The sequence below is a fragment of the Xiphophorus maculatus genome, chromosome 15 (assembly GCF_002775205.1).
Source record: "Xiphophorus maculatus strain JP 163 A chromosome 15, X_maculatus-5.0-male, whole genome shotgun sequence".
NCBI classification, from domain to species: Eukaryota; Metazoa; Chordata; class Actinopteri; order Cyprinodontiformes; family Poeciliidae; genus Xiphophorus; species Xiphophorus maculatus.
Window position 1 is genome coordinate 13375737 of NC_036457.1, and position 20360 is coordinate 13396096.

Here is a 20360-nt window from a genome sequence, read left to right on the forward strand (position 1 = left end):
ATACTCATAACTCTAGAAAGACAGAAATTGAATTATTAACTATATTCCATAATCCACAATCAACCCAAAAATAAAGGCTCAATCTCTCTGTGTCTAATAATTTAGATTCACTCTTTGAATTGAATTACTGAAATTAATTTATGGTTGATATTTAATTCATTATGTCTCAGATGTGGGGAAATAAAATGGGAACTCAACGGCTTCGCAGGTGTGGGAATTCCCTCACGGTACGTTTTGCAAATTTATACGTGAGTTTTTCCAAGATAAAACAATTTGGTTGACATATCCTTTTTAGATAACAACTCGGCGTCTGTCAAAAAAGGGCATTCTGTAACTGAGTGTTACAATAACATGGAAATGACGCTGCTGTTGAACCATATTAACCTCATAATTCAGCCACTTAAAACTCTGAAGCACTTCGATTCCGAAGTTGTTTTCTGGGAAGGTGAAAACGAGGATGCAGCTTTTGAGCAAGATAGGAAAATCAGACACGCAAAAATCCCCCCATAAACGATTGTTTTACACTTATCAGCCTGCGTCCAGGTGAGACCAACTCTGGTCAACGCTTTCGCATTGCGTGTTTTCTTTATCTGTAGAAAGGTGACACTGCGGTTCGTTTCCCGCCCACACAGAGTCCGGTCCGGCTTTCAGCAGCTTTCCTGCCAAATCTGCAGAGGACGAGAACCCGGGCTCATCCAGCCAGGCAGACCGGGAGCCCTGCGCTCTTTTTGCGGCTCCTGCTGCTCCATGCTCCGACTAACAGCCCTTCACCCAACCGGCCTGCGTTGCGCTGCCTCGGAAGCAACCACATGGAGAAAGGTGAATAAAAATAGCATAGTAGAACCAAAAGCCATGATGCATTTTTGTTTACATCGACCGACACGCTGCATGGAATGTAAATTAGTTACATTAAGAAACATGTAAGGGGAAAATAACTTACTTTGTAATCTTTTTTATTCCCGTGTGTATTTGTTAGACTGACTGAAGTCATCGTTTTCAATCTGATTAATGTATGCACCGCAGCGTGCAAAGTAATTTAAAGACATTATATTCAAGGCAATACTATGCAATTTTTTTTGAAAATCCTGGCAATTGATTTTACATATCTAAGTAGGTGAACATTTATCATTTCATTAAGTCATATGCACTGCCATTTGCTGTTTTCTCTGCTTTAAGTCCATTCAGTAGAAATGCAAAGTATGGTCTTTTCAAAATACGAGTTGACGTTTGTTTAATTTCAATACACACCACTCTCCCACAATCACAGCAAAGAACTGAGGGAGAGGAAGATCATTTTAATAAATATTTTAAATTACAACATTATTTTACCATTATTACCATTACCATTATTCGGTAAAATACATTTTTATATATTTTTTTTATTTAATATTGGTAAATATATGTATTTCTAATCATTAGATTAGAAATCTAATGATGTCTAATGACCAATAAATAATTATATATCTTGGTGTGAGTTGATTGAACCTTTCAGCTTCTGACTGACAACAAACCGTCTAAAACCTCACGATTAGACTCACTTATTTTCAACTGATATAGTTAGGCTTGTTTGTCAGATTAACAACCTATAAGCGGCATCAAAAATTTCCAACAAGTCCACATTTCTGTATTCAGTTTTATTGTAATATTCTAGTCTGATATGTTATGTTTTCATTAGCACAGTGATGCACTAGGTAACTAGTAGGTGATTGAACAGCCAATGGCTGCCTTCCTTAACAAGAAGTAGGAGATTGTACCTGTGAAACCCTTCAATGCAAAGCAGTGATGATCACTGTGCTTGTTTTCTCTGCAGATGGTACAAGTAGAGTGACTTCAAGCAGCACTTTAAAAAGCACTCCACTCAAAAGTCACCGGTCTGCTTTCTTAATTTAGTCAAAATGATTCAATTCCATTCCAGTTTATTTATGAAGCGCCAATTCTCAACAAATGTCGTCTTGAGGCACTTTACGAAAAAAGTCATTTCAATTCAACCACACATACACTCCATTTGGTCTTAGTTGTGAAAACAGTGCATTAAGTTCAGTTAACTATTCAAATTAGTTTTAAAATGTTTCTATCCAAGGAACCCCAGCAGAGTGCATTGGGTCATTGACTGCCAGCATTCACTGGTATTCACAAGCATGTCGTGACATTAGACAATCACTTACACTCAAATGAAACAGAAGAACTGAGTATTTTCTGTGTTAATACAAATTACAACCATAAAAACTGAAGCAGTAAAGTTAAAAAAAGAGTACTTTCAGTGTCAAAATGTTAAGCTAATGTGGGGTATACTGTACTAACCTTAGCATTCCAAATTCGGTAGCAAAATCTAGGAGCTCAGAGCAGAGTGGAGCACAATTAAATTAGAACTCAGTATTACATTGTTAGAAAACTGTGGTTGAATGGAAATGTGTTTATTCAGAAAACATAATTGCACTATTATCTCTCACTGCTATTTAAATCAGCTAATTCCACAAAATAATTTTTTCATGATAATATAGCTTTCCATTTTCTCTTATCAAACTTTATTTGGTGATAATGTCTGATGCTTTTGTGTTAATGCGTATGTAGTAGTTCTATGTAATTATGTCCTGTGATTAAACAAGTTAGAGCTCTTTGAGCATTTGAACAACAATAATGAGAGAAATCCAATTTAACCCTGAAGAAAGACAGAAAAAGCTAAAATTGCAAAGGATTATCCTTAAAGTGCTCCAAGGATGATAAAGCCCAGGCCTCGGTAAAATAAATAATAATTAGCAGAAAATAAGATTTGCTTACAGCATGGGATTTTGGCTTCATATTTTCCCCGATTTCCTCATTCCCATCCCTGCTTACTTTTGTTCTGTCATATAAAAAGGAGAATAAAGCCTTGCTTGTTAATTTTAACCAACTCCCTGGACGCCAAATTCCATTCACTATTTTTGTCCTAAAGACACATTGTTTCCGACACTTTGTCTACCATTAGCCTCCCGTTTGTTTGTGACCTCTGAACACATGCTGTTATAACTTCTTTCTCGTCTTTCATTCTCGTTGTTTTTATTTGTTCATTTTCTGTCCTTCATCTTTTTATTTGATGTTAAACTAATTAAAACACAAAGGAGTGAAAGGTTTTCAAATTAATTTGTAGAAGCCTTAATGAATTGTAATTATTTCCTCCGTCATTTATTCAGTGTGATGAGCATCGTCCTTCCCCTTCATGGACTGTGAGGGTTTGAGACTGCGTGGTGGCCGTGATTTCACTACCGCCGACTCCAACCAGGAACTGGCTGCTCCGCCTCCTTCACCTCCCATGACCTGGCTGCCTCCCGGCGTCCTCGGCAAGGGTGTTCGTTTGCGACTGCGTCTAGATCGCCATGACCACCGGGGACGAGGCTGCTGGCACCTAGTCGACCTGGAGGCAGAGTCAGAGCCGCTCGGGAAGAGACTGAAAAGCCCAGACCCTGACGCCTGCATACAAAGTAAGGAGATTGCATCAATACAGCACCAACTGATATACCTAAAAAACATCTTTACTTCTTATGACTTCACTTTGACTCAATTTAATGCATGTTCTTGTTTATGCGTGTATTTATTCACACCTTCTTGAGTGACTTTTGGAGCAGGGTCTGATTTAATCGACTGCTGTCATAGCAACGCCCTGCCTTTGCTGTAAAGAAAATTCAGAGGGGGGTAATGGGTGCCTGCTCCAACATTACACTGATTAGAAAGCACAAAAAAATCCCCCCCCCAAAAAAACAAATCAGTTTTTATTTATCTAAGAGTGGAAATTTGAGAGTTGAAATTCAGCTACAAATTCAGCTACATAAATTATATGCGTTTATTTCAAAGTGTTTATGAGTCGGTGCATAATTAAACTTTAGTTACATATGTGTGAGAGTGTGTGAAATTCAGTGAACCATTTGCATGTGCTGTTTCCTTTTCCTGCACATAGGTGCAGAAAGATGCTAATCTCTTTTCCCTGAAGCCAGTGATTAAGTTATGCTAATAACTGTAGATGCATTGCTGTGACTGTGACACCAACGGCTTCCTGACATCTCTTCTAACTCTCCGCTTTGCTTAAACAAACCAATGTCTTTTAATTGTGAAAATAAAAGACTAGCGTAAAGGTTCACCAATCTTTTTAATTGCCTAATTAACCACAAACAAATTAGTCTTTGGTCATGTGATGCATTGTGGAAGGTCACAGCTCAGAGATGCACATTTTATTTGCTTTTGCAAAAGCACTGCTGTTGTTGCTCATCGTTAATGAGGTCTCTCCTCTCATATTAGCCCATTTTTAACAGGGAGATGATTATCTGTTCTCGCCCGTTCTGCCTCCATGTGTAATGTGACGTGCTGGAATGGGGCAGGGCTGATTGAGGATTGATGTTAGGATCTCAGTGTGTAATTACTATCCTGATTAATGGATGCCCTCGCTGTGCACACACACACTCACAGGCCTCCTACGGTATCAGTCAGTGGAGAATTGGCATGCAGGCCATTTTCCTGTAAAGACAGTCAAGAGTTTAAGTCTCTAAACCATGTATTTTGTAGTCATCAATTTTGGTGGTAGAGCAGCTTGAGAGCTGGAGTGTTTCTAGTATTGAATGATGCAGTGAGTAATGTCCTTCTTTAGGGCCCCACACAGCTATACTCACCCCCACGCCACTACATTACTCATCACTACATATGGACATACACACACATACCTAACGGCAACAAAGTTGCTTCTGTGACAGCAGCAGTAACTTTTAAACAAGCGTAAGGAACTTAAAGAATTGCTGATCTGATATATACAGTATATATACAGTACAGACCAAAAGTTTGGACACACCTTTCTAATTCAATGGGTTTTCTTTATTTTCATGACTATTTATAAGGCAAGAAATCCCACTTATTAACCTGACAGGGCACACCTATGAAGTGAAAACCATTTCAGGTGACTACCTCTTGAAGCTCATCAAGAAAATGCAGAGTGTGTGCAAAGCAGTAATCACAGAAAAAGGTTGCTACTTTGAAGAAACTAGAATATAAGGGGTATTTTCAGTTGTTTTACATTTTTTTGTTTAGTGCATATTTCCACATGTGTTATTCATAGTTTTGATGCCTTCAGTGTGAATCTACAATGTCAATAGTCATGAAAATAAAGGAAACTCATTGAATTAAAAGGTGTGTCCAAACTTTTGGTCTGTACTGTATATATATGTAGATTTATAGCTGGCTAATGTTAGATCATTAAATGTTGATCAATTTTGATAGATATTTAGACATTTTCAGAAACTGATTGTTAAAATGAAGTTTTCTTAAGTCGCACGCAGGTTTTAAAGAAGCCCTGTCTCATAGAGAACACATAGACTGTTACGTCCACTCTTTGCTATAGAGTAGACATAGAAAAGTTTGCCAGAATAATTCAGAATTTAACCTCAGTTTTATTGATAATTTGCATTTAAATGTAACCAACATCATCAGTTAGAAAGAAGATTATAAATAACAATTGTGGAGCCTGTTTTCTTCTCTGCAGGGGAACGACAGAGCCTTGCCTGGCTTGTTATTTTCCCCTTTGTGATTCTTTGCTTGTATTTTTTTAAATTATAAATACAACAATATCAGCATGCAGTACTTAAAACAAAAGAAGAAGAAGAAGCCTGCACAGAAAAGGAAGAATGTGAGCTGTGATGGCAGCTGGATTTTTTTTTTTTTAATCCAAAGCAGTGCGATCTTTCTGTTGTAATCATTTGATGTTTACAGGGAAAACTGACATTTAACCTGACCTCTCCAAAAATAGCTTTAAAATGTTAGCTAAGACTCCTAAAAACTCTCTATAAAAAAGGATTTCATTCTTTGTGAATAAAGCTGAGATTTCAGTTTGCAACCCAAGCGCCTTGCAGCACAAAACACGGCACGGTTTCAATCCCTTGTAAAGGCAAGAAACACCCCTGCAGCACCTGTAATTACATTATAGCTACACACACACACACACACACACACACACCCCTGCATGCAAACACACACCCGTCACTTTGAGCCTAGCACGTCTGCCGGCTGCCACGAGATGTTAGAGGCGTGTTGCTATGACTACTGAAAGGGGACACACAGGAAGAGGGGGTTAGAGGAGAGGTGAAGAAAAAGAAGGGGTGGGGGCATTTGGGGTGGAGAGGGCGGAGACTGTGGGGGGGTGTAGTCCGAGACTGAGAAAAAGAAAGAGAGAAGGGCTTGTGGAGTTACCGGTGTCTTGACAGCAGTGAGCGAGCAGCTGGGAACAAGCCGAGCTATCAGGGGAGTATCCGGAAACCTGCAGCTGGTGGGAAGCATCACTCGGAGTCCGGAATTACTAGACAGCTGTGCGCGTGGTAGGTAAGGCTCAGGATGATTCAGGGTCAGCTTAAAGCATTTGTTTTTATCTGTTTCAGTCAGCGAAAAAGAAAAGGGAAAACAATTTGGCACCACCTAATGTGGTCCGTCTGTTTGTGTCACTCCCTGTCTGTTTATGCAATGACAAATGATGTACGTGTTTCACATTTTGTTTGCGTTGGAATCTCTTAGATAGCTTTGGCATTTATGCAGATACAAACACACAAAAAATGTTTGTTTTTTTTTGCCTCAGTGGAGTCAGAGTTGAAATTGAGAGAATATTTCAGATTATTCATCAGGTTTCATGAATACAGCAGAGGTGCTGCAATCTAACACCACTGAAATGCCACTGAAATGAATGGCACTGAGACAAACACTCAAATCTACTGACAGCACACTTCATTGATTGGTAAATTGTGTGGGTGTTCGTGCTTCGCTTTTATTTCCTGTGTTTGTGTAAGACGGCATGTGTGTGTGTGTGTGTTTATGTGTGCATGGCTTTGTCTGTCTCTTGCAGAGCAGTAATGATATTTATTGCAATCTTTGCAGTTGGAGCGGGGGGAGGGGTGCGGTTGAGTACAAAGCTTTATGTGGCTTTGTTTCTACTATTTCCTATCATTTCTCTTTGCATGTTTATGAAAGCGTGTCTGCGTGTGTGTGTGTGTGTGTGTGCGTGCGTGGAGGTTCAAGTCGCATGTCTAGGTGCGATTAACAGGCTCTCACTCGCTATTTTCAGTTTATGCTAAGGAGCATCTCGCTCTTCCCCAGGTCGGATGAGCACCCTGTCTGCCGGCTTGGAGATGCAAACTTCAACCCTGGAAGCCCAGTTCATAGTGGCACCCCAGGCTAAAGTAACTGGCCGGAAGAGAGGACGGCCTCCTATCCGGAAGCTGGATTTCCAGAGCCACTATGTGGATTCTTTATCGCCCTTGAAGGTCCCAAAGAAGAGAGGAAGGAAACCCGGCTTTAAGGTAAATTAACAACATGTTTGTTTAAAATTACAGCTGTTGGAATTATCATTTATCTTTCTTTGAGAGTTAAACAATTGTTTCTCAAGCTGTGGGGAAATACCACTGCGGTTATCTGTGTATCTACACAGGATGTAACTATGTAAAGAATCTGTGATTTTCACTGTTCAAAGGCTGCCCCTCTCAGAGGCTGCACGAGAAATGACTGAACATTAAGAAACTGTAAAGCAATGTATGTTTTTTTGTAATAAATTAGGTTCACTGAGAAAGTATACATCAGTTTTCAGAAAATATGTTGAAGCAAGCTGTTTTACAACTGACAATCCCTGAAAGGTTGATCTACAAATATCTTGAAATATACTGAAATTAATTATTTCTGAATGCAGCTAGTAAAAGTCCCAGATTCAGACTCAGAGCAAAAGAATATGGCATAAACAAATTAAAATATTGTGCATTTCTGTCTAAAGGACAGAAAATTGTATATTTTGGCCATTTTATGGCCTGCATAATTATTTCCAGCTGACTGGCAGACAGTGACATGCTCCACAAAGACTGTAAGCCACAAAATGTCAATGCTGGGTGTTAATGGAGTGCTGTATGCAAGCATGTTAATGGAAAGTTTAGTGGAAGAAAGCATTCAGTTGAAATATCTGTCACTTTTGTTTGTGCTAAAGTCTCCATGAAGTAAATAGGAATGCCTAAATTCTCATATATGAAACTTTTAGGTCAGGCTTGCACATTTTGCACAATTCACCTGTAATTATAAAGCATGTTGAAGTGCAATGTTGGTACAGTAGAGAAGAACTGAGGAGGAAGCCCTTCTGCACAGAGGACTTCCTCTTGATTTAGCAACAGTATTAAATAAGATTATGATCAAATTAATTTGTAATCACAGCACAGCCATAATATCAGTACATTACATCTGACTTTCACACGCAGAACAATATCTGGAGCATGTAAACCAGATTAATAAAAAATTTAAATATATTTAAATTTCAATTTTTAAATTTAAAAATGTAAATAGATTTTCTACCCTATGCCCACTTTTCCACATGGTGTTTTGGATCTAAAATCAAATATATATATATATATATATATATTTGTATTTCTGAGTCTTAAATGGAAAATTTAAAAACTTTTTGGTATCAAATTCATAAACAAATAACAAAATAATTTTTCTGTAATTGATTTCCACTTGTTAACTTTTGTGAAAAATAAGGAACTGACTTGGAGACTTGACTTGAATATGGAGATAATTTTAGAGCATTGTTCTCAACCACTGGTAGCATTATCTTTATGCTACTTTGTGACTAGAAAACTTAATAACAATAATTGTTATATACTAGTCCCACCATCCTCTAACTTTGGGTCGGTCCATCTCTATTTATCCTGTGAGCCACAATGTGATTTGTTTTTGAAAGTTTCTTTGTCATCATAAAATCTCTTCTGTCAGCTTATTTCATTAAGAGTTTATTATAGAGCTCCATTTTTTCTATTTTCTGGGAATTAGAACACAGCAGAAAGAAATCTAGCAAAAAATCATGTCATTTAGATGAAAAGCAGAATATTTCTTACATATTTGAGATTCTGTTTTTGTGGCTAAATCTACTGACAAACTCAGAATAGGTTAAGTAGTGCAGCATGAGAATACAATAAAAAAACATTTTTCTGGAGATTGGATTAGTAGTTTTATACAACAAAAGTAGCAGACATGCCTTATTAGGAGCAAGTATTTGTGAGAATGGAAAGCATTCAATTCCTTTGATTGCATACCTATTATGACCTAGACTGATTAAAGACCTGATCAGTGGGACAATGACTTAGTGGTAAACTAAAACAAACATTTTCCTAACAAACAATCTCATAGTAATGTACAGAGCTGTGGGTGAGAATGTTTTGCTGTACTGCATTTCAGTGTAGAAATCCAGCTGGAGACAAGATAGACAAAGAGGGCCCTGAAGAAAAAAGCGATGACAACCGAAACGGTCATTGGGGGATCCTCTGTTCAGGATCTGTTTCCGAGCCGCTGAAAGAGCAAGACATGGTCAGAGGCTCGGCAAACCTTCTTCAGGAACATTTTGAACTGCTGTCATAAAGCAACATGTATGGCAACAGAAAAAGCAACATTGTCTTAGTGGATTGTGAAGCCACTAAGTGAAAAACTAGATTACATTTTAAAACAGCAGCTGCTTCATCGTTAGAGGCTAGAATTGAGGTGTTGTTACATTATACCGTAGGTGTTTATACATTACTATGTGTTTTGTGTAGAAGTAAAGACAGTAATTCTCATTCATCCAGTCTGCTCTATTTTGTTCTTCAGAGAACTATAGAATCTATAGAAAAGCAGAATTAATTTCCAAACCTGTACGTGTGTCTACCTGTGCAGCTGAAGCCCAGGATGGTGATGTCCTCACTCGCCAACTCTCCTCCCAACAGCACGCCAGAACCTGAGATGGGGTCTCTCCCACAAGACGCTGCTATCGTCCCCCACTCTGCCACACCGCAGGTCCTAACAGGTACACACACTCTCATACACAAATATAAGCTTTTCAGTATAAACAGGTCTGACCTACTTTTTTTTTTACATTTATTACACACTTGGAGCTCTCAATACTTTTTCTTTCCTTCATCATTCCCCTTTACTGATAGGAACTCTAATTGGGATAAATGCATTCATCTTTTACGCAAACGTCATCTGTCTGCTTTGATCTGTAAAGGCACGAGTGCCCGTCTGTCTGATTACAAATAAATTCAAATGCACCCATGTTGTTGCATAATTTAATTTAAACAACCTTCAAACACAAGCATGATTTCTGCTTTTTCATTAAGTCATTTAAAGTAGATTTGAGGATATTTTTTTTTCAATTATAACTGACAAACAGGAAATTCTAATTTTATAAATCCATCTGTGTCCCTTTTTATTAAAAAAACCCTATTTGAATATTGCCTTGGGTATATTTGACATTGGAGGGGGAATCGCATGTTTTGAGGACTGGCCTTTGGCTCTTCGTGTTTGATGTCAGAGTGTAGACTTCCCGAGAAAAAGCACACATGTGCAAAAAGGCTCATGCATGAATCAGTAAGCGCCCTGTGGTGTCACCCAGATACATATGTAAATCATGTGTGTGTGATTAAATAGAGAAGCTCTTTAAAACATGTCATGTACTTTTAACTGCAATTTGTAGAAAACAGGCAATTGTGAATTGTTCATCCTGTAATAAAAAGGATTTTGATATTTTTCTGTTTCGTTAGAGTATGTTGGAATTGCCAGTAAATAAAGACGCCAGTTCTGCTCTTTGTGTGTACAGTACAAATATGAGAAGTGTGCGTGTGTTAGTACATAATCTTCCATATTCATTCTCACAGATCTTATCTCATAATTGATTTTTCTGAATACAATAAAATACGTTTGACCTTTGCCGGAGCACGCTGTTGAGGTAATCCAGAGGCGTCTCTGTGGAGTGTTTCCCGTCTTATAAATCCGCTGCCTGGCAAATCCATAACTGCCTCACTCGGGCAAAACCAGAAGGCATCTGCATTATCGACAAGCTGAAAATTGGTCGACACAAAGGAAACAAATACAGAGGATTTACTGTCTGTGGCTCTTCCATTTTATATCCACACAAAGAATGGGCTGTGATAGCTGCCCTGAAGATTAGCTCTTTATTTTTAAAGAAAAACTGTTGTCTGATGTTGTAGAAAGGAAAGTGAGATAACCATATTTTAGACAGAGACGAAACTCCATACAGAAGTACAATGGAAAAACTATATTCAAATATGTTTGAGATAAAGAAACAGATTGATTTCTGTATAAAAAAGCCATAAAATAAATTAATTTGGTCATGCATATTCTTACACAGAAGAAATTACAAAAACACAATTTTAGTATCTTTTTCTATTCCCCAGAACTATCACTGCCCCATAAAATTGAATCAAGTTTGATATTTAATCGAAAAAAAAAAAAAAACCTCAAAGGAAGACTTCTCTATTCTGATTCTTCATGTCCCGTTGGGAACTTCAACCAGTTACTGTTCAGAATAACGGTCCAGCTCATCAGTCTGTTGAAGGGGTCTTTGTTCTTTATTCTTCTTTACTCATTTTTATTATTGTGTAAACCAAACATGACCATGTGTTAAAAATATGTCTCTGCCAAAAACAAACAAAAAACTAGCTTTTTCTATTTCTAGGAGAAAATTGGCACATATACAGTACAGACCAAAAGTTTGGACACACAGTTGTGTCCAAACTTTTGGTCTGTACTGTACACTGACTCAATAATAACCTTTGCAAGACTTGAGAATGAGATTTGTTTTGAGATGTGAGCACAGATCAAGGTCAGTAACCCAAATTGGTGATTTGGGTCAATTTATAATTAGTTTGTTTCCTCAATTGACTTATTTACACACATTGGGATTTAAATTAAGTTTCTCCTGTTAAGTTTTTTCTTCCGTCTTCCAGGTTAGTTCATTTTAAACCAACTAAATTACAACATTACTAAATAAGTAAAATGTTGACTCTATGCAACTTCCTGTTTTCCTTCTCTCAGCAGACACACCCCTGCCTGATGATTTCATATGTGACCCGCCTGCAGACAAGCGCTACACCATAGATCTGAATGACTCTGCGTTCAACATAATGGCATCGCAGTACCAAACCAAGCCTTCTTATATTTACCGTAGTAACAGCTGCTCCACTCCAATAGGTTTATGCAGACAGATTTCAAGTCCGGCGACTTTTCAGGATGGAAATAGAACCGGTGAGACAACTTAGGCTGTTAATGGGTTTTTAAAAACTCATTATGAGTTTTTTTTTTACTCTTATAGTGTTGTTTTGAAGAAATAATAAATAATTATCGTTTTACTTATTCTTTCAGCTGTACATGTGTTAGTATAAGCAGTAACAAAGCATTTGATAAAGGATAAAGGGGAGAATAGTGATTTTTTCCCCCCTTTATTCAATCGCATTTGTGAAGTTTATCTTGATTAAATCATCATACATGTTTTATTAATTGCCTACAAAGATTTTCCAGACTAATTACTAAACAATTTAAGCATTTGTGCATCATTTTTAAAGTCTGTGTTCGTATTTCTTATTTTGAATTCTCTGGCAGTGTTTCTCTCTATTTCAGAAGGTGAAATGCAAAACAGAACCAACTCTCCCTAGTAGATGCGAAATAGCTTTTGCCTTTCTTTATTCCTCTATTTAAACGTGTGACACATTGCATGTCTCTTTCACTTCTGTCTAGCTCTTCAAGTGTATTAAATCACAGTTCAACTTCCTTCCTGTCACTTGCAGCCAAAGCTGCTTCCTTTGTTTAAAATGTGCTTCAATTTAGATTTCCTTATTAATGTTAAAGATTATTTAAAAGAAAATCTGAGCAATTTTAAGACTCACATTTGCCTAGAATGTACTTTGTTTATTCTCCAAAAAAAACATTGGTGTTTTTAGTGTTTTTATGATACTTAGGCCCATCATTTTTGCTTTTTTTGTGTCCTCCATGTTAAACAGCCCTCACTCCCTTGCCAGACGCTGGAGAGGGCAAGCGTCTTCCTGGGAAGGACCCGTCCAACTGGGGCGTAGAGGACGTAGTGTGGTTCATCAAAGAAGCTGACCCTCTAGCCCTGGCACCCCATGCTGAGGCTTTCAGGAAACATGTGAGTACGGACTTTTAGTTTTAGGTTTTCCAGTGTAGTAATAAGGAGTTTTTAACGAAGAAACCTCCATATACAGTATGTTTCATAAACTGTCGGATAGAGGATTATTTTTAATCAGCAATCACAAAAGTTCAGTTTATCCATTACCTGATTATTTATTATTAAAGGAATAGTTCAGGATTTTTGATGTGACCTTTTGTTATAAGGTAATAAACAGTTAATATAATAGCGTAAAAAAAATAATGCTTCTAGCATCTTAGTTTAGTTAAGACCAAACAAGATTTACTCTTTCAAAATGACTTAAAACTCCAAAAGATCATAATGGTTTTTGGATATACTACTTAATGAACCTTTAAACTGTTTTGTGGGCAGTTTCTGTTTTTTTTTTTTACACAGGACTCAATAATTATTTACACAGGAAATGGAGGCAGGGGCCAGTGTGTCACAAATAATCTTACAGTGTAAAAAGTACAGACAGGGAAAACATGTCAAGCGTTTCCAGTCCGACATAAAAGTAAAATTGTGTTAAAAGCAAACATATTATAGCATTTTCAGCTAACATTATTTCATAGATTTTAACAATGTCTGGAACCCCTTTAGATGTTCTGTTCTCAGTAGGTGCTTCAAACAGAAAAACCATCGCTGGCAAACAGTGTCCTACATCCATTTCCTGTTTAAAAAAAAAACAGGCCATTGCAAATGTAGCAACTGTTTAAAAGTTTACAAAATAGCTTTGCCATAAACCAGAGGTCGGAGGGTTTTAAGATAGTAGAAATCCACTTTGGTTTTGGTCTCTTTCAGCCTATAGATCCAGTAAATCTGGAACATAATTATCTTCTTAAGATGAGATGTTAACTGTGGGTAAACTTTTAACAAGACCTTTCTTCAGAATTTATGAGCCATCTCTTTAAAGTGTTAAAGAAGCATTTATTTTAATCTGACTGGTATTGTTTGTGTTTCAGGAAATAGATGGAGACGCACTCTTATTGCTGAAAAGTGAGATGATGATGAAGTACCTGGGACTGAAACTGGGACCTGCGCTCAAACTCTGTTACCACATCGACAGGCTCAGACAGAATCGCTAGTAATTTCCTGTAAGAGAACTGAAGGCTGAAAAAAACATCACCTCAATATCCTGAATATGAGGTGAAATTGAAACCTTGGTGCTTTCACTGCATCTGAACCACTTTTTGTCGACTGAACATTTTATATGTACTTACTGGGACTATTTGCAACTTTGTTTACTTACCGGCAATACTTGAGTCTCTTTAAATAGCAAATAGTTTTGCTACATGCAAATGTCAGCTAACATTAACTATAAGCAGCATTAATTTAAGCGAACCATAATTACAATAATAGAGTGCTCCACTAAAGGTCTACAGAGAAAAAAACTTATCACAGTGTTTTACCTCATTATCATTTTTAAACTCAGCAGTATTGCTCAGTTCTTGGGCTGCTTGTTTTAATACATTTTCTTTCAAATATATATATATTTTTCCCCCAGGCTGGAATTGTACAAAGATATTTTAAAATTTTTGATTTGGAAATTGTCTGACAGGGAACAGCTGCTGGTGTATTATCCAGGCTTTCCTGTTGTCTGACAAGTTCACTAACAAGTGATGATAGACAAAGAAAATGATCTGTGAACTTTTTTTATTTCCACAAACTACTGTATAGCACAATGGATCAGTGGTACTGTATTTCTCAAATAAGAACTCCCTTTAAAATTTGAAAAGAAACAAAAAAAGCTCATGTAACTTGGTGCTGCCACTACATCTACACTCAACATACTAAATCATATCTTGTGTTAATGTCTAATTCTATCCTAATAGCTTGCCATTTTTGTTACATGGTACCTCATTTCATGCCATTCTGAGCATAAATGCCTCCGCTGAAGGAGTAATTGGTCATAAAATTAAAAAAGAGGCTAAGTAGCATTGAGAGTTTTCTCATGTGATGCTTTATGACAAACTTCTGGTTAAACTTAATCTTATGCTGTGCAAGACAAACTTGTGAAATATGTGTTAAACTTAAAGTTAACTTTTGATTAAACATGTTTTTTTATCTTGCTATATGGTTCTGGTTATTTGTATTTAGGTAAGGTACAGAATGGGTAATTATGACTTCTCAATGTTTTTATTGTCCACTTTCCCAACAAACCCTATCAAGCTTACTACATACAGTAGATCTGTTGTAAAACAAAGAGGTCCTGGGTACTGGGGTGGTGGATTGAAGAGTGATTTGAACTTTCCAAAAGTTGTAGTTTTATTGTATAACCTAATCCTGCCTTAAACCTCTCTATAGCTTTATCTCTGACCTATCTGGTGTGTTGCTTGGTCTTCATAATGCTGCTTGTTCACTATTGTTCTCTACCAAAACTCTGTTCTTGTTAGAACATACCTAGAACTAAGTGCACACAGGTGAACTGCATTAACTAAGTAGGTGAGGTCATGAAAGGAGTTGGGTTCACCAGATTGTATTTAAGGGCATAACATTAAAAAGAGGCTGACTTAAAAAAGGCCATGACATACTTTTTTATTTGTAAAAAAAAAGAAAAAAAAGGTGAGAACGACTTTCTTTTCCTTTCACTTTGACTGTTTCTGATCATTACATAAAATATCAATAAAATTAATTGAATTTTGTAGTTGTAATGTGACAAAATTGTTAAGTCCTCCGATTCAAATAGCAGTTTTACTAATAACTTATAATTCCAATTACTAGTACAAAAGTATTTCTTACCCCCAATTTTGTCAGTAACTTTTGAGTAAAGCCAAAAACAATAGCTGTAAAATAACTTTTACTTTGAAAGGAAACTTGCGTTGTGTTGCGTAGAAAGTCGTTATTTCCGGTATCCCGCACGCACAGTTAGCTTCCAGAGGTGAACATGGGAGACGTGTCGGAGAGGACCTTGCAGGTTGCCGTGGTGGTTTCTTTTGCCGTGGGCTTCTTGACGGGCTGGCAGGCCAACAGAATGAGGAGGAGGTTCCTGGACTGGAGGAAGAAGCGGCTGCAGGATAAACTGTCGGAGACGCAGAAAAAGCTGGACTTGGCTTAAATGGTAATATGACGTCAGAGTTCAGCTTATGTCTTTGATCTGAGAATTACTGATTACAAGCATACATTAGAGAGACATTTTCCCCATTTAATTACACATTTTTTCTTATTTGGCAGGTCGGCTGTGTGCTCCGTGAAGCTGGTTCATCCCGGTTGTCCTTCATTTTTGGTCTTCCCACACCCTGCACAACAAGTTCGATCATGATAGCTGCCAAGCTCTCTTGAAGACTTCTATCAAAAGAAACATATCATGTGGACATGTAATATTTAGAAGTTTGTCATTTGTTTGTATAGCAGTGAGACTTTTTCATATAATGCAAATAAATTATATTTTTCTTCTGCTTTCGTTACTTTTTGAAGGATAGTATTTCACGAGGTTACGCACAGTGATGTGTGACTAATGGTTAAATATTTCCTGATTTACCTCTTACTGAACGGTGAAGTTTGTGAAATTTTTAAAACGTTGTGGTAGTAACTAGTCACCGTGAAAAACCGAATAATACATGTTTCTGGTGTAATTGTGCCATCTGCTGGAGAGTAAGGGACATTACAGCCAATACTGATTAATCATCCATTCATCAATATATCTAGTATCAGAGCAAAATGTAAGAGACTAACAATGGCAACAACTTAGCCATGCAGTGGTAAAATCTGGGAGTAAGGTCAGCAGATGCTGAAGAGCAAAGTATACAGAGGCTGGCAACTGTTTTGCTGAATCAATAGGTATGACCTATATTTTTATAAGAATAATTATAAACATTCAAGGCAGTAAGGGTTTTCCAATTAACTCATTGTTGGTGTTTATAAGCTGTGAGAAGAAAACTGGAATATCTATGGAAAACCCACAAAGGGAAAACTATATCTCCAGAGAGAAAGATTAATTGAGGTGTTGAAGTGACCAAATGTCTACTATGCAACTCAGCAAAGCCCTGCTCTTAAATTTTCTGGAAAAATAAAATATTTCACGTTGCAGTGAGACCTTGCTCTTCTTCCTACATAATTTATGAGAATAAAACATCAAAACAGTTTCGGATGTGCAATGCAGTGAAAATTCTGCAGAATTTTAAGGAAAACACACTTTAACACATTAGAAACAGCTTATACATGACTAATATTTTGTCAAAATTTCTCTGCAATTTCTTATTGGTTGTTACTTTTTCATTAGTTCTGATTGATAGAGATGGCGTGCATCTCTGTCGGTTGTGTGGTAGGAAAAAGCCCAATGTGTTAGTCCTCTAATATAAAAACAATCCAGTTGCAGCTCAGGAGAGAGCTACAGGCTGCTCTTTGCAACTGCTTTGCTACTATCACCTTCTCCAACCCCATTTGGGTCAATACCTGACACTGTCTTCAGTTAAACATTAGTTAAATTTAAAGTGATGTACACAGATAAAAAGTTGTATAATTAACTTAAAATGTCAAAGTACAGACCAAGGGAAACGAGTGAACAACTTAAATACAATAGAAAAATAATTTCAGTATTTTCACAAGTCATGATTCAAATTACAGAAAAGTCATGTGACGTTCTGGGTCACATTTACCCTTATGTCCTTACAACTTATCCTTAGAGAAATCTTTAAAAGGCCTGGGGAGTTGTTTATCTACTCTTGTTTTAAAGCATATAAGTAATTATGTCAGTTCTGAAGAAAGTAGGATTTTTTTATTTTATTTTTGTAATGAACAGCCATAGGGCAGTGGTTGTTGAACTGGTGAGCCTGATTTAAATTCTCTCCTGTTATGTTGATCACTCTGAGCCTGTCTGTAGGGGGAGCTGGTGCTCTTTAACAATCTATGCTCAGGTTTTGCCTGCAGCATTCCAAGCTTTGACTCTGAAATTAGATCTTTTGAGCAGATCTCTCTTTTTCATCATCACCAGATGAGCAGCCCTATTACTATGTCTCAACAAGCTTTTGACACAACCTTAAAACGTCCTTTTTTTCCTGTTGCACTACATCAGCAACTTGAGAGGCAAGTGAAGAGGGGTTATCAGCAGAGGAGATGGAGCTTAACTCCTCCAAGAACATGTATATATATATGTTTCAATTTATATACATATATTTTCCATGGTGCCTTGTATTTCCAGGGAATAAAAGTGGCATAAAATGATTTTTTGAGGAGACTTTAGGAGATGATCCAGCACTTCCTATTAAGGTAGAAAAAAGTGCAAATTTCTAGGGGTGACTTCTAATTAACTCAATTGGTTTAATTAAAGCCTAACACTTAGATGCAGTATGGGGTATATTCTGCATAATGTGAATATGTCACATAAAATTGTGTGAAGATGTTGTAGCTAGTAGGACTGTTCCCCTGTGAACCCTTTTTGACGTTTTCTGAATAGAAAACCTTGCATTGTCCTGAGAGTTGCCTGCTGCAAAAAAATAAATAAAATAAAATAAAAAAATCTTGTTTAGAAAGGTCTATTGCAAAAAGAAAACCATAAAAAGAAAACTTCTGCCTGCAAGCTGCCTTGCATCCATACTTAATATTATATGTGGGGTAAAACTAACACTGGAAATCACAACGGACACGCGGTGAAGGATGGTGGTGGCATCTTTAACAGAGAATGTAAAGCTCAAAGATCATAGAATGGTTTCAATCAAAGCACATCATAGTGTCAAAAGGCTCAGTCAAAGTCCAGACTTAAATCTAATTGAAAATCTGTACCGGTACTCAGAATTGAAAACTGATGCTTGCAGATGCTCTTTTTCCAGTCTGACTGCGATTGAGTTGTTTTAGAAAGAATAATGAACAGAAGGTCTAATATCGAGATTTTTGCTAAGCTCGTGAAGACATACCCCAAAACTAATTTCTGCTACTCTCGTGTAAACATGAGGAATCACAACCTCAGGATTATAAAATCACTATCATTTGTGTAAAAATAATCCAATGACATAAATTTCATCTGTTGATATGGATGTATACAAATGTATAATGATTTTTGTCATTACACAAAAAGTGAATTACCAGAGTTTTGAAAAGTAAAATTGAAAGGATTGGCAGCAGGACTGAGAAAGTGTGGCCATGTGTTCCCCTTGAGTGGAGAAATGTGAAACTTTATTTTTTTCATTTTTTTGTCTTGGATTCTAGACAGAGTTTTATTGTCCCTCAGTGTCTAATGCTGCTACTAAATTGTGATGAATAGCTTTCTGGAGTGCAGTGCGAGCGCATGCTTGTGTGTCGACGCCAACTGTCTCTTCCTTGTTTATTTTGAGACAAGCTGTGCATTATTGTGTGCAACAGGCAGCGCTGGTGCGTGGGGCTCAGATGCATTTTCAAAGCGAGGCGAGGCGGCTTAGTGACTCGAGGAGATAATGCGCAGCAGTAAGGGTTCACATTGACTGCTGTGATTGATCTGATTTTCCTAATTGGCACAAAGACCTTAGAGCGTGTGTCCTTCGTCTATATTGAGTGTGCTCAGGGAGTGTCATGTTTAATAAGCTCCTTGATTGGCTTTCTGGTTGTGTGATTGTGCCCTCTGGCCATCGGGGGAGTGGAAGGGAGCAGAGGAGAGCAGAGCAGAGGAGACAAGAGAGTAGAAAAGGAGATTTTTACAATCCAAATGTCAAAGGAAGCAGATAAATAATGAAAGGCTTCTGCTGTGGTAGTAATAAATAGGTGTTATGTGAGATGGAAAGAGGTGGAGAGAAAAAGATTGTAATGTGATGACATCTACCAGTCCCGTTGTACTACTGCTTCTGAAATAATGGACAGCAGTGAAGATTTTTAAGCAGTTAATACACACACTCCCACACGCACGCATGCCTGTAAACAATTTGGAAAGCCTAGATGAGGATTTCATGGCTTTGTAAGCCTCTTTGTGAGGAATGCTTTGCCCTGATTGCATTCGGAAAGGAGGCAGGTTCTGTGTCTCAGAGACGAACGTGTTTCTGTGTGAATTGTGTGTATCAGCCTAAGAACAACAGCATAACCCTTGTGAAGAGTCCTGCTGAACATTATGAGTGAGAGGTATTAACCACATTGAAACACGTCCTGTACATACATGGGTTGAAAGGTCATTCAATGAGTAATGAAGCAGAATCCATTACTCTATAAGAAACATAAGAACTCTGATTTTAGTTTGTAAATGCACACAGCTAGAAAAGAGAATATAGATTTTTAAGATATATTTTCTGATCTGATAAAAAAATAATGACCAGTGAAGCAAATGGGCAGGGATGACCCAAGGTTGTTTGGGGCTTTTGTTAGGATCTTGAGTTGTTTCAAGGTTTGTTTATTATTCTGTGTTCCTTAGTCTCTCTCTTTGATTTGACTGCTTTGGTCTCTGTTTTATTTTAGTTCAGTCCTTCTTAGTGATTCTAGTTTATTTCTTGTCTCTAGTCATTCCTTGTTACTC

General features: G+C 37.3%; 1 protein-coding gene and 2 long non-coding RNA genes across 5 annotated transcripts; 2 read left to right on the forward strand and 1 right to left on the reverse strand.

Annotated features, from left to right (window-relative positions):
- The first annotated feature begins 669 nt into the window (after positions 1 to 669).
- Positions 670 to 15024, forward strand: LOC111611392 (sex comb on midleg-like protein 4). 3 transcript variants are annotated; one of them, XM_023348001.1, is made up of 7 exons: positions 670 to 819; positions 3171 to 3458; positions 7099 to 7301; positions 9685 to 9814; positions 11845 to 12054; positions 12807 to 12952; positions 13915 to 15024. In XM_023348001.1, the coding sequence occupies exons 2-7, from the start codon at positions 3197 to 3199 to the stop codon at positions 14035 to 14037; spliced, it is 1074 nt and encodes a 357-aa protein (XP_023203769.1). In that variant the 5' UTR covers positions 670 to 819; positions 3171 to 3196; the 3' UTR covers positions 14038 to 15024. The 3 variants fall into 3 exon arrangements, with proteins under 3 accessions (XP_023203769.1, XP_023203770.1, XP_023203768.1); XM_023348002.1 differs by lacking the exon at positions 670 to 819 and having other exon boundaries at positions 1461 to 3458; positions 11848 to 12054; XM_023348000.1 differs by lacking the exon at positions 670 to 819 and having other exon boundaries at positions 1462 to 3458.
- On the reverse strand, positions 3355 to 15843 carry LOC111611394. Its single transcript, XR_002754038.1, has 4 exons — positions 15754 to 15843; positions 9677 to 10847; positions 3579 to 3646; positions 3355 to 3447 (listed from the first exon to the last, which is right to left on the reverse strand). It is a non-coding gene; the product is annotated as an uncharacterized LOC111611394 (long non-coding RNA).
- Positions 15769 to 16347, forward strand: LOC111611393. Its single transcript, XR_002754037.1, has 2 exons — positions 15769 to 16010; positions 16124 to 16347. It is a non-coding gene; the product is annotated as an uncharacterized LOC111611393 (long non-coding RNA).
- Positions 16348 to 20360: the final 4013 nt, after the last annotated feature.

Excerpts from the sequence above, each read along its gene's own strand:
- LOC111611392 (XM_023348001.1), top strand. The coding sequence starts at position 3,197 with ATGGACTGTGAGGGTTTGAGACTGCGTGGTGGCCGTGATTTCACTACC. Across the intron at positions 7,302-9,684 it reads GAAGGAAACCCGGCTTTAAG|CTGAAGCCCAGGATGGTGAT; the intron begins GTAAATTAACAA and ends CTACCTGTGCAG. Across the intron at positions 12,953-13,914 it reads CTGAGGCTTTCAGGAAACAT|GAAATAGATGGAGACGCACT; the intron begins GTGAGTACGGAC and ends TTTGTGTTTCAG.